The 13,615-nt window shown below is 43.1% G+C and overlaps 1 protein-coding gene across 1 annotated transcript; it reads left to right on the top strand.

Annotated features, from left to right (window-relative positions):
- Positions 1–9,738: 9,738 nt before the first annotated feature.
- Positions 9,739–13,615, top strand: LOC119018015. The gene is made up of 2 exons (XM_037095339.1): positions 9,739–10,310; positions 12,470–13,615. Exon 2 carries the CDS (start codon positions 12,707–12,709, stop codon positions 13,613–13,615), a length of 909 nt encoding a protein of 302 aa, XP_036951234.1. The 5' UTR covers positions 9,739–10,310; positions 12,470–12,706.

Genomic DNA, 13,615 nt, shown 5'->3' with positions numbered 1-13,615 from the left:
TCTGACAGTGCAGCACAACAGGGAACAAAGTGTATAGAAAATACCGCTGCAAGACGTCCTCACTGTCACGTTGACATTAATGAGCACGTCTGAACAAATAGAGAAGAGTCTCCATTCTGATCGAAGCTATAGCCACGTCACCCATAATTGCAGTGACCAAGAGCAAAACTAACATCTGCAGATGCATCTCAATTGAGTCATTGATGCGGCCCTAACCCATTTCCAAATGAGCATCTTGCAAGACCCTCCTTGTCAAGGCAGATACGATGACTGGGCTGAGTCGTGAGGACAAATGTTGAGGGCGTTAAGCTGCAAACAGAATGAAAATGACCGAGGGAGACAGAGGGAGATATGGAATGAGGGACAGAGATGGAGGGAGGCATTGCGCTGGCTTATGCAGCTCCCACACACTTAAGGTCTCCATGTTGTCATTTTTTTTTTTTTTTGGTTTTGCAAGGATGATTCTTCGATGAATCACCATGTGACCTACATCTGAGCACCAAGGCTTGGAGAAATTATAACTTGATATCATTAGTTGGCTGCTCCCATCCAATTGTTCCAAATTACAGTCATTAAATGACCTACTGCTCTTTCAGGGAGGCTCCTATCTCACTGTTTGGCTGATCACAGTCCTCCTCAGTGAGTTTGAAGGCTGAAGTACAAATACAACATGAAATTTTATTCACCTAAATGTCAAAGTGAATTCAGCTGCAGCTTCTTTTAATTTAGACTCGTGAAGTGAAGACGTTTTCAGGTTTAAATCACATGAAACCAGAGAACAAAAGCAATTCAAAGAAATAAACGAAGCACAACTTCTGCTCTAACTTCACCCAAAAGTAGCAGTTCAACTGAATTCATTCAAATAGCGATCGAGCCGCTGGTTGTCAGTGCAAAATGTTTTTCACAGAATCACACAAACCAACACTAAACTGCTGAGACAAGACAGGCCAGGCCTCGATCTCAGGATCTCAGCTGGACATTCTCATTTCAGACTAATGAATTATCATAACGAGCTGTCCATGTATGTCGAAGTGAATGAATGACAAACGTGCTGTTGCAAGCTTCCCTGAGGCACCATGCACATACAGTGCATGTCTTCGTGTGAGTCCACTTCACTGTTGTCTGAATCATTCACTGCAATGTGCAATCCTAGAAGGTCCTTTTCTTGCTCAATCTGGGGGAGGAGGTTGCATTCAGAAAACACAAGGTCCAACAACCAATTCAAATGATATCACAGGCTGTGTGACTCGCCCCTTCTCTCCACACATTTCCTCTCCACAGAACATTTCTCTTATAAGTGGACCAGTATCGTAACATCAGCATCAGTATCAATAAGAGTAAATATAGAGACCATCTTGTGATGGGATCACATCCACTGCAACACCTGTCAACACACTGACGACCTGGTGACTACTCAGTAGTCATCACTACATTATGACATTAGTGCTTATGGGTCAGAACAAACCCATCTTTAAACACAGTCCCCAGTTTATCTCAACAACACACCAGTAAAGTTTAATGACTGCATCTTGCACAGTTGTGAGGCTCTGCATTGACAAAACACCTGGCAGTACTCCGAACTGCTTCTGTGGGAGTCTGTACTGCAGGTCTAGATTTTGCCGTGAAGTGACACAAACACACAAGGTGAAAACATTACAAGCGGATACTGTCACAGCTGCTAAAACAATCTAGTTTAAGTTCACAATGTATTTTACTTCTGTCCTTTTTGCAAGTAAAGCTCTTCACAAAGGTAAAATAACACGACTATGTGAAGAATGATTCTAACACCTGCGCTTGTCCGGCTGTGACGAGTCAAAAACGTCTGCTGTGAAAAAAGGCCCAGTCTTCTTAAATCAAATAGAATACAGTGTTGCACTCAAAGCGCCTGTATTTTCCTTTGTGTATTTAAATATACTTGACAAATTATTAACCTATCATGCTCATATGAAAGAGTTTTCTGTGGCCATGAAATACAGCTAAATACATGCATGTGATGTGCCCATTGTTTTAAGACGTATTTGAAATAATGTGAACTGATTCTTTAAAAAGTGGAGCAGAGGGGATAAAAGAATTCAGCTATTGACTCACATATTTCTGCCAATCAAGAAGACTTCATCCAGCTTTCAGTCAGTCTGTTCTCACAGCACACTTTCTTCATCAGAGCCAACTCATACGACAGTGAGAGAGAAGTGGTAGGAGCAGTAGTACATTATCAAAAGTAAGAGAAAAAGAACTGAGAGAGTGACTATTCAACATGAACCAACCATGTGCCACCTTCTCTGAGCTGCATCATTACAGATTTTTGTATTGTGCAACAGTAATACAGCTGCTGTTGTTTGGACGGAGTCACAGTTCAAAGCCACAAACTGTTTTGGAGCCCAGGAATGAAATAAAATTTAATTTGGGGAAGCTGTTTCCACAGAGCTTCCAAACACCACCAATAGATCCACATATACAACACTCTCTCTCTCTCTCTCTCCCTCTCTCTCTCTCTCTCTCTCTCACACACACACACCTCTCTCTCCGGGGCTACATGCCATAAGAGCTGGCAGCTTTGACCCACCCAGCCAGTGAAGCGACAGGGGGAGCAAACAAACAGCACATGTGCACATGCAAGCGACGGTCTTGCCTCCCTGGCCTGGCTGCACACAGTCAGATGACACAAAATCTTCCAATCAGATAAGGACAAAGAATCACTATGACTCCATTACAGTCAGGATAAATCGAACACAGGACGTGCTGCAGTAGGTTTAAGGCACTTTAGCAGCGACTTAATGAGATGTGAACACAGTGTGACATGCTGGGGAAGCCCAAGCTGACCTACAAAGTGACAAGGTCTTCACTAGCGCTGAACAATTCTCCAGTTTGTTGTTACACTGAAATAAATCTGTCCTTTCAGTGACATTCTAAGTTAAATTCTTTTTTTTTGGTTGAAGAAATGGTTCTCAGCTATAGATCAGTACCAGAATCCAGACAACTGATCAATACATCTGTCAAATTCAATAATATGATGCAAGCACAAAGATAACAGAAACAAAGACTAAAGTCCTCTCACATTCTTTGCTATCTGCATATCATCAAACAGCTTCAATGTTAAGATTAATTAATGTGTGTCCTTTTTCCTTTTACTACCACAAAGAATGAAATGTCAGGTGAAGAGAAACAATGATGGATTGTTCAAACACACAACTGACTGCTGTTCATGTCTGTTGTGAAAACAAAATTCAGTGTTAATTAATTTATCTTGTAACCATGACATAATATAACTTAATATATTTATTTGAAAATCAAACCATGAGCTTTTCCTCAACCTAACCAAGAAATTTTGTTACCTCAACCAGACCAGACTGCAACTGTTTATTATTGTTACCATAATGTCTACGGGCCCTGGGATGAACCCAGACTTATCCAGGGTGAAACATGCCGTCACCCTGAAAATGAAAAACTGTTTCAGAAAATGGATGGATGACGTCTAAGGCAAATTGACCACGACAATGTAAGTCCTATGTTAATATGATGATGACGGTCACCAGACTTCATCTTTTCCTTTGCAAAACTAATCAAATGCTGATGTCATTAAATGGCACCCAAGCTGAAAATGTACGGACGTGACAAGCAAAATGTCCTAAAAGTGGCGCACACCATCACCATGTTGAAAACACAGAATGCATTGACAAAGAATGTGTCTTTTTCCCTTTTGACATTTTTCACACAAAAATTCACAAAATTAAGGCTAGGGTCTACAATCCTAGAGGGCTTGCAAGCGAGCTAGCAAGATTTGAAAGTGGCACCTTCTCTAAATTCCACCCCCCATCCCGTCAGTGCTCCATCCAAAGCCACGCCCCCACAAACTTGAAGGCGCATCTGGCAGTGGGACTCAGCAGAGAGAAGGAGATGCAGACATACGGACACGGTGAACAGACACTGCGGTCACAAGTTGTTCTGGCCTTCTTCTGCGACCCAGAGGTGGCTGTGTGTCTGCTGTGAGGAGAAAAATAGATCACACCGCAAGTCACCTGTGTAATTTGGTTGGCAGAGTGGTTTTGCTGCTGTGCTTGTGTTACTTTTTCCCTCAGTGAATGTGAGTTCAAGTCCCGTAATTGTTTTTATTTAGTTTTATTTTATTTTATTTTATTTCATTTTATTTTATTTTATTTATAAGGGTTATAGTTCCCCTGTGTGATGCATGTTTACTCAAACAGGAAGAAGTCACGAGTATGTGTTTTTAATAAAGGTTTATTAGAGATACATATTCACAGGAAGAGCAACTCTCCATTTTCCTGTTTACAACATCCTCCATAACAACCAGCAACTTTGATACAGCGACTGAGGGTCAGACATGTTTAAACAAACAGCAGCCCGAACACGTATCAAGTATGTTTTGACCAGAGAAAACCATAACAAAGAGGCAGGTCTGAGGACAGCTACGTCTTCTCTTCCTGTTTTCAACATCTGTTGTAGCTATGGTGACCACAGACGCATTCGGCTTAACATAGCCCCATGTTAGTCCAAAACACCGGCTGTCTACCATACTGCGCCATGGCTCAAACCAACCGGTGGGGACTCCCGGAAGGCGGAGCTAAACTGGATCTGATCCACAACGCAGGGGACCCATATCCAGTGGAAACTGGGCCGACTCATTCTCATGGGGTAATAAACAACACACAAATAAGCTAACGTTAGCATTGGGCTAATACGAGCTACAAACGTAGCCAAGTTGGCAAACCTTACACATTTCATGAAAATCCCCCCAAAACAAAACAAATCTTTACCTTATCCAACAGAAAGAGAGCAACCTCTGCATTACTTTTCAGGCCCTTCACATGCCCCTGTTGTCTCCACCACTCAAACAGAAATGGCTGCAACAAAAAAGGCTCTGGTTAAAGAAAGTAGTCCGTCCCGAGTCAACATGTCGCAGGCGCAGTTTCTTTTCCTTGCTTTTTTTGCGGGGTGAGCTGTTACAAGTAACGCTGGCTGCATTTTCTCGGCCATTGTAACCAAATGAACGTCTTCTCCTGCAGCTACTTATTTCTGCATAGGAGTGTGCTGAATATTTCCGGCATCAGTGAAACATGACGTGCACATGCGCAGAGGAGGGAGGGACGGGGGGCAGGCAGAACAAGACATCAAGGCATCTGACCAATCCGTGCTATTCTGGCTGAAAAGCACGGATTGGTCAGCTTTTTCTCAGTCCTGCAGCTGCCACAGAGGTCTACTACTCTCAGGATAGCAGGACCATTTCACCCAGTATGACAAAATGTGTTTCTGAACAACATTACAGACCCTAACTTTAACTGATACAAACACAATCAATATTTAAACCATAATTAGATTAACTATGAGGTGAGGTGCAGCCATGATGAAGCTGATCAAGCTTTTCTCCATCCCTCCATGTTAGCCACAGTTTGATGAGGGTGGTTCAGGTGGCTGACAAACAAAAGCAGAGCATTCAGTCAAATCTGTAAGTTTGATAAAGATTCAGTGATTCTGAAAGGGTCTTTTATTTTCTGCGAGATCAAAAAACTGAGAGCAAGAATAACACACAATGACCTTTGGAAATGAGACACTTTGAAGCTATCTGCCACCTCCATAATCCTCAAAAGAGCAAAGTCAGAATGCAGTTGTGAATAAAAGGAACTGAGCTAGCACCCACACATACACACAAACACACACACAAATGCGCATACACACAAATGTATGCACACACACACACACATGTACACACACATACACACAAATGCACACACATATACACACAAATGCATACACATACACACAAATGCTCACACACATACACACAAATGCACACACACATACATGTCCTTTTCCACTCCCTCAGTTATATAACCTTAATGCAACAGACAGCTTGACTTGACATCCTGGACCCATCTTGTGATCGCCATTTACTTCAGCATGCTGGGAATTCATTCATTCATTACCAGGGTGAGCTGATGACCTGAGTGTCAAGAGAGATGAATTATGTGGAGAGGAAGCACTGGCCTAGGCCTTGTGTGTGTGTGTGTGTGTGTGTGTGTGTGTGTGTGTGTGTGTGTGTGTGTGTGTGTGTGTGTGTGCCTTCGTTCAGTTTTGATAAATTGAGATTTAACAACTCAAAAATGAAAATGAGGATCATGAGCAGAGCAAAATCACAAAATGATTTCCTCCTGACATGTGTCTATTCTATCATTAAAAAAAAAAAAAAAATGAAATCCTCACAAAGTAATCACTAATGGTGGTCAGGCTGCAGCAGCTCGCAGATTAGCTTGCTGATAGAGCTGCAGCAATTCATCTATCAATAGATTTGTTGTCAAATAATAAAATAAAATGCCAACTAAAAAAGCAAAAGTACAAATTCTATGATTCCAGCTTTTAAACTATGAATAATTTCAGTTTTTTATCTCTCTACGACAGTAAAGGTGACAAATCAAGACATCTGAAACACTGATTTTAACATTTTTCAAAAAAACATTTGCTGACAGTTTATAAACTAATAATCCATTAACCCAGAAATTAATTAAAGCCCAACTGATACATCTGTTGGCTGATATCGGATGTTCACAGATATGTCGGTATATGCTTTCTGCCATGTACCGATGTGAACACTTCAGAATTCAGAAAGAACACTTGAGATAATTTATAATTATTAAATTCCCTGTGAGTTTGATGTTTCAGTGGACCGGTGTTATTTAGACAATAGTTACTTATTAAACTGTAAAATGTGTTTCAAGTGTTCAACTTACTGGTTGTCATATCAATATTTCAATCTTTACCTTCTCAGTAATAATAGCTGCCACATTAATCAATTAAGACAATAATAGTCAGGTGCATCTCTACATGTTAGTGATAGCACAAACCTGGCTGCCCCTGTTGGTTTCATCAACCCATCAACTGCTTTGCAGTTCATAGCAGTCCATCAAGACTGACCTGGGTTGACACAGGTAGATGGTTGTGGCGAAGCTTCCTCTTCTGTTCGATCTCCATCACAAACACAAACACACTGCCATGCAGAGGGAGCAACAGGCGTTCAGGTTCCTGCCTGGCAGATGCTCGCAGTGAAAAACAGAGCTCCCAGAGGCCTTTGGTGCAGCATGCGGGCAGGCGCCCCTGACAGCCAGGCACGGAGCCAGCGGTGACAAATAGGAGTGGACTTTTTACGCCCCTGCAACTTGCAACCTCCCAGCTCCAACACACACCGTCAGCATCCCTCAGCATCCCTCCCTCTCCCCGTCAATGACACATACATAGAGGTTGTGGGTACAGTCCACCAACAGCTCCTGGCTTCTTGTGCAGGGATGGAACCGAAAACAAAATAACAACAAGATTGAAAAAGCAAGGAGTGCAGAAATATTATGCGCTGTCATATTGTGCCTCGACTGAGTCTGAGGGAGGAGGAAAGTCTCCGGGAAGCACAACAAGGTGAGGAAATATACAGAGGACTCTACACTCTCCATTACATTCTTACACTTACATCATTGATGAGATGAATCTGACTGTGTCACATTACTTGACCTGTGCAGTGAACACTTTCACCACTTTGTATTGAAATCATTATATGTATGTATGTATGTATGTATATATATATGTGTGTGTATATAGATAGATAGATAGATAGATAGATAGATAGATAGATAGATAGATAGATAGATAGATAGATAGATAGATAGATAGATAGAGTTGAGAGACGCTCTGCAGAATTAGCAGCAAAGCTTCCGTCAACCAATACATAACTGTAGAATTGGGCCATCAATTGATTAATGGTAAATTTATTTTGATACAGGGGTCCGTGTATCAATGGAGTCACATATTTAACATTAAAAACGGTTATCGATTCATATCGGTGAATCTTTACACTCCTATTATTTATGCAAGTCTTTAAAGCACACAACCAGTTCTATATCTAAATATTGGCTGTGTGACAGGAGACCCTAAAATCAATACAGAGCATTGCCCTTCTGTCAAGTATATCTATTTGATGCATCCTTATACTTCTACTCAGCTACATCACACAGGCAAACATTGTGCTTTTTTACTCCCTCATTAGAGTGAATGCTGAGTCAGCATTCACACTATTGTTCTTCTGGAATTTATTATTCTTCTGCACATTTTTCGGCACGCTTTTTTTGCCCATTCATCCTTATGGGGATTTTTTCTGATTTCATTCTGCTGTAACGTCAGCATACGTTCAGCTATTCAAACCGTTCAGCTATTAAAATGTCAAGCTTTTTAAGCTCTTTCAGCCTTGTACTTTTTAACTTTTCAACTTTTTCAGAAATTTAGATTTTTCTAAAAAAAAAAATTAACATTGCCGCAAATGGGAAAAGCTTCAAATCCTCTTCAAAACTCCTCGACTTTCAACCTCTTCTTCTCCCTCATGCATTGAGCTAGAGACACCATTCCAACTTTAAAAGTGACACAAAATCTTGAGTTTTGAAAAATATTGTACGGTTTTGAAATAATCACAGTTTTAGTTTTGTACATTTTAAGGATTTTTCAGCTGTCTTCTGAGTTTATAATGGGTGTGTATTGCTAGAGTATCGCTAGTGTAGAGCAGCTGGCAAAACGGGAGAAAAAATTCTCTTCAGCTTGATTTAGATCCCAAACCTTTTAGTCAACATAGACAATGTATACATAGAAATGTAGGAAATCTTGTTGGCTTTCAGATGATGGTCTTATTTTAGATGTGGGACTTCTGGTTTTGGATTTAGAAGCCTGAGAGCGACAAGAAGTCAAACAGCCACCCCATAAGCCGCAATGTTAATTTTGAGCCGAAATTTCTGGAGGACAGCAGACGGTACCTGATGTGTCTCTCACATTTGTGCCCACATTTCTCATTTTCCAGAAATAAAAACGACATCACTGAGTTCGGCCATGTCTCCTCTCACTCACCATATAGATATTTTGGCCCTAACAATTACAGTTTTTTTTTTAATTGCAGGGGTTTGGGAGGAGTTTTCCCATTCATTCTTATGGGGACCTCTTCATCTTTGTCTCTGTTACTTCTCCAGTGTGTGTATCTCAAGAATGCCTGTGTAGTGCCTGAGCTACAGTGTATGACATCATCTTTAGAGTGGGGAGCAGCTGGAAAATCTGGAGAAAGAATCCTCTTCAGCTGGATTTGGATCCTACATCTTTTACTTTACATAGACAATGCAGCCATTTTAATCTTTCTGCCTTTAATTTTCCACCTTTTCAGTCTTTTCTCACCTTTTTACGCTCTTTCTGCCTTTAGCTTTCCACCTTTTCAGTCTTTTTTCACCTTTTTAAGCTCTTTCTGCCTTTAACTTTCCACCTTTTCAGTCTTTTTTCACCTTTTTAAGCTCTTTCTGCCTTTAACTTTTAACCTTTTCAGTCTTTTTTCACCTTTTTAAGCTCTTTCTGCCTTTAACTTTCTACCTTTTCAGTCTTTTTTCACCTTTTTAAGCTCTTTCAGCCTTTACCTTTTCAACTTTTTCAATTGTTCAACTTCTTCAGATTTTTGGCAGTACATTCAGCAGATTTCCAAAACCGTTTCGGCCTTCAGCATGCAATTTGAGATTGCAATTTGTATTGTCCATTGATAATCATGTATAGCAAAGTTGTGTGACTTTCAATACTTTTATTTTACATCCATCCAACTAACTGCAAGAATTAAGTGACATTAAAATACCCTCTCTCAAACATTTGATTCAGCTTATTATAAAGTAAACATTGATTGTGCAATGTAATAGTTACTATTTATTACATTGCATATAGAATAATGACAGCATCAGGGTTTTGACTGGTTTCCTGTAACCCTGATGGTGTTTCACAATGCAGTTCTGTCTGCCACCAGGCACCAAATCTCCCGGGACTATGAAGGCCAACTGGCGAGCCGACATTTGTTTAAATCTATTTAAAAACTTTCTGATCAGCTGGGAAATGAATCATCATGGTTGTTCTGAGCTCATGTGAGGTTGACTTTGTAGATGTAGCAGTATGAAGGAGTGTTTGATGGGTTTCAGCTGTGTGGCTCTTTCCAGCCAATCACTGTGGGGGAGCACCTTATAAATGCAGGCATAGGGCACCTGGTTGTCCTCTTGCCTGACGGATCCTGGGTCACGTCACTTTTCCTGGCGCCCTTCACTTCCGCCTTCGCTTGGTTGCAGGTAGGCTGCCGGCGGCAACTATAGTCTGGTCTCGCGCTGTCCCTCCAGTTGTTTTCATGGTGGTTATTTTATTTCAGCGGCTCGCTTCGATGTTGCAGCTGGTTGTGTGCTGCTTACTGTCCGCTGCTGGTTGCCGTGTAGCTGATCGTGTTGCTCCACACCGTGCTGAACGTGATTGCCTGACCGGTATGTAGAACAGTGACTGTAGCTTCCTCCTCCAGCCACTCGTAAGTTGCTAATATCTGTTCTTTTACTGTAGGGTAAAGACACCTGTGTAGCGGCATAGCAACTGCTAATCTGCAGGAAATCGCTGCTGCTTTGCCTCGCTGCTATGCCTCACCGCTAGCTGCGTGCTTGCTGCTCAATGCTAGCTGCTTTGCTTTAAGTGACTATCGCTTTGACTCATTGCTGGGCCTCACATTGTGCTGACACAGACTTCAATTGCATCTGCGGTTGCGGTGCCTCAACACTGTCTGCCTGGCTCCTGGCTGCTCACCAGAGCTGAGTGTTAGCCTTCGTCCAGGCTTTGTTTAAGCGTTGCCGTGGCTTAATCGTTGCTCGGCAATGCCATCTTGAACTGGGTACTGTCAACCCTGTCACTTGTGGTGTGTGTGTGTGTGAGTGTGTGAGAGTACAGTGGGAGAGTTTATCCCATTTTCTTTAATTAGTAGTTTGACATTTTCGTTTCTTTTGTAACTGTTGGCTTTACTGCAACCTGTAATTCTGATTTGTTAGTTCATGTTTTGGTCTTTGCAGGTTGCAGGTGCATTTCATTTGATCTAAATCTAAATTATTTTTGATTTGATATTGTCTTAATTATTTAGGTTGCTTTTGGTTTCACTTTTATTTACTTCACGTGTGGTGTTCCTGGGATCCCCTTTGTTTTGGACCCATCTCCCCCCTACTAAGTCTCAGCCCTGATTGGTCCCCCTTTTTGTCCCAGTGAGTGACTTTTTTAAATAAGTTTTTAAGACTATTTAAACTAAAATCAATAAATGTTTTGTACCCAGATATGTTGCCTCTGCCTCACTGGAAAACGGACCTGAGTGCCTTATTTGATTTATAAGTGGTCCTTTAAAAAAAATAAAAGCTCCCTGGGTGAAACCCCCAGGGTGGCGTTGTTTGGCATGAAATGTCATCTTAACCGAGTGCTGCCTAGAGCATGCTCCTCGTGCCGCCACAATCTAGCGTTGTCGGCAGGATTTGCAATTTGAGGGCAGAGACGCATGTTCTGGTTTTCTTTCTTTTGTTTTTTGTTTGTTCTTTGAATGAGAATTTGTGACAGTGGTACCGTTTTGAGTGTCAGGCATTTTAAAGTGTCAGTGTCTGACCTGTGCTCTTCTTCTGAGGAAAGCAGTAGTTGATTTCTTGGATTTGAGAAGAGTCCTGTGAGGAGCCCACCCTCCTCCTTCCCTTTATCCCTGGTCTCATCTTCACGGTAGGAAAGCTTTAGTTGTTACAGGTTGTCATTGAGGCAGAATTGCAGGGACTGAGGGAAGTAGTCGCTCAGCTAAGAGCAGATGACGAGAGGCTGAGACAGGAACAGGTTGCGGCCGTGCCTGGCCCTAGCACAGCGCCCCCAGTTTCCCTTACACCTGCTTCTTCTACTGCCAGTGCTCCTTTAACAGAGCGGCTGATTTTTGTGCCCCGAGACCGAAAATGTCCTACATTTAGGGGAAAGTCAGGGATAGGGTTAACGGAGTGGTTGGAGGAGGTTCAAGCTTGTATGAGAGCGCGTCACTTGTCTACATCCGATCAGGTATTCTTCTTATTCGACCACTTAGAAGGCAAGGCACGTGAGGAGATTAAGTACCGTTCCAGTAGAGAGCGTTCAGATCCAGATGTGCTACAGGAGTTATATGGGTGTGTAGAGTCCTATGTAGCCTTTTTCTACCGAAGAAGCCTTTTTCTCCCGATGGCAGCAAGAAGGCGAGACCCTGTTAGAGTTTTCACTTGCGTTGATGGGTCTCATGACATCTGTGAAGCAGCGCGCACCCAATGGTATACCCAATGCAGAGGTTTTGTTACGTGACCAGTTTGTGGAGCATGTGCTGGATGGGGCCCTTCGTTGTGAACTGAAACAGTTTGTGCACTGGCAGCCTACAGCTACTTTACTTGAGGTTAGGAGTGAGGCCATCAGATGGGAACACGAGGGCTTACCCGGGGGTGTTAGGGGTCGGAGTCATTCTGTCCCCTCTATCTTCAGTGCTCATGGCAGGGTTCAGGGTAGTAGCCAGAGAGGTGTTGGTTCCCCACAAACCCCTGAGCTGCGTGAGTTGTGCGAAATGCCAAAGTTACAGCTGGAGTAGTTGAATCAACTGACTCAGAGCATTTCCCGTTTGCAGGGCCCTCAGCAGCATAGCCGAATAGCTTCTTGTGGTCCCATAATGTCGGCAACGCCAGCAACCAGGTCACATCGCTAGGGAGTGTGATGGGGTCCGTTTCCGTGTTCAGCATCCTTTGCCAGCCTCCCAGTCAAACAAGCCATTCCACCCTGCTCAGGTGCCGGAAAACTAGCGCCCGCCGAGCTGCAGAGCCACAGCTCGGGCAGGGCAGTTACAGGCTCCGGGTGTGTAGGTGACATGGAAGTGTCCAAGCTCATGTCGTCTTGTCCCCATTTAGGTAAGAGCATGGGGGGGATTGCTGTTTCTTGTCTGGTAGATACAGGGTCTATGGTGTCAACCATTACTGAGTCTCTTTTTCAACAGCACTTCGAGCCATGGGGCCAAGAACACCTCAAATCTTTTCACTGGCTGCAGCTCAGAGCAGCCAATGGCCTGGCTATCCCCTACATTGGTTACCTTGAGCTAGACGTGGAGCTTTGTGGTAAGAGGTTGCCAGGCTGTGGGATTTTGGTGGTCAAGGATCCTCCTGGCTGTGTGTCTTCACAGGTTCCAGGCGTTTTAGGGATGAATGTTATCCGCAAGTGCTACAGGGAGTTATTTGGACATCATGGCCTGGCTTTGTTCGACCTGCCGGTGGTGTCTGGGGCCCTTAAGTGTGTCGTGCAGGCTCTGCAAAAGTGTCATCAAGCCAATGTTGAGATTGATCAGAGTGCAGGGAAGGTAAAGGTTTGTGGCAAAAGGGCTTGTCGTATTCCAGATGGGGTGCTGAAGATCATTGCGGCCACCTGCTCAGAGCAGTACTCTGGTAGCACTGTATTGTTTGAGCCATTAGACTATGGCCTGCCAGCTGGACTGCTGGCTTCTCCTGCCCTAGTGCCGGCGGTACGGTGCATGGCCTACATTCCCATTGTGAATGTCGGCACTTCGAATGTGTTGCTCTATCCTCATGCAGTTGTTGGCACCTTAGATGAGGTGTGTGTTGTCAGCTTACCTGCTGGTGTTACTGAGGTGCCACCTCTGGTGGCTGCAGTGACTGCCCAGTCAGTCTCCCCACCAGTGCAGGATCCAATATCAGCCATTGATTTGGGTCATTTGCCTGCTGAAGTACAGGATAAGGTTAGGGCGAGAAGCTGGAGAAGTTTATGA

This window comes from Acanthopagrus latus, chromosome 4 (genome assembly GCF_904848185.1).
Source record: "Acanthopagrus latus isolate v.2019 chromosome 4, fAcaLat1.1, whole genome shotgun sequence".
Taxonomy (NCBI): domain Eukaryota; kingdom Metazoa; phylum Chordata; class Actinopteri; order Spariformes; family Sparidae; genus Acanthopagrus; species Acanthopagrus latus.
Note: the sequence above shows the minus strand (reverse complement) of the source record. Positions and strands in the feature narration are given on the sequence as shown.

Excerpts from the sequence above, each read along its gene's own strand:
- LOC119018015 (XM_037095339.1), top strand. The coding sequence starts at position 12,707 with ATGGAAGTGTCCAAGCTCATGTCGTCTTGTCCCCATTTAGGTAAGAGC.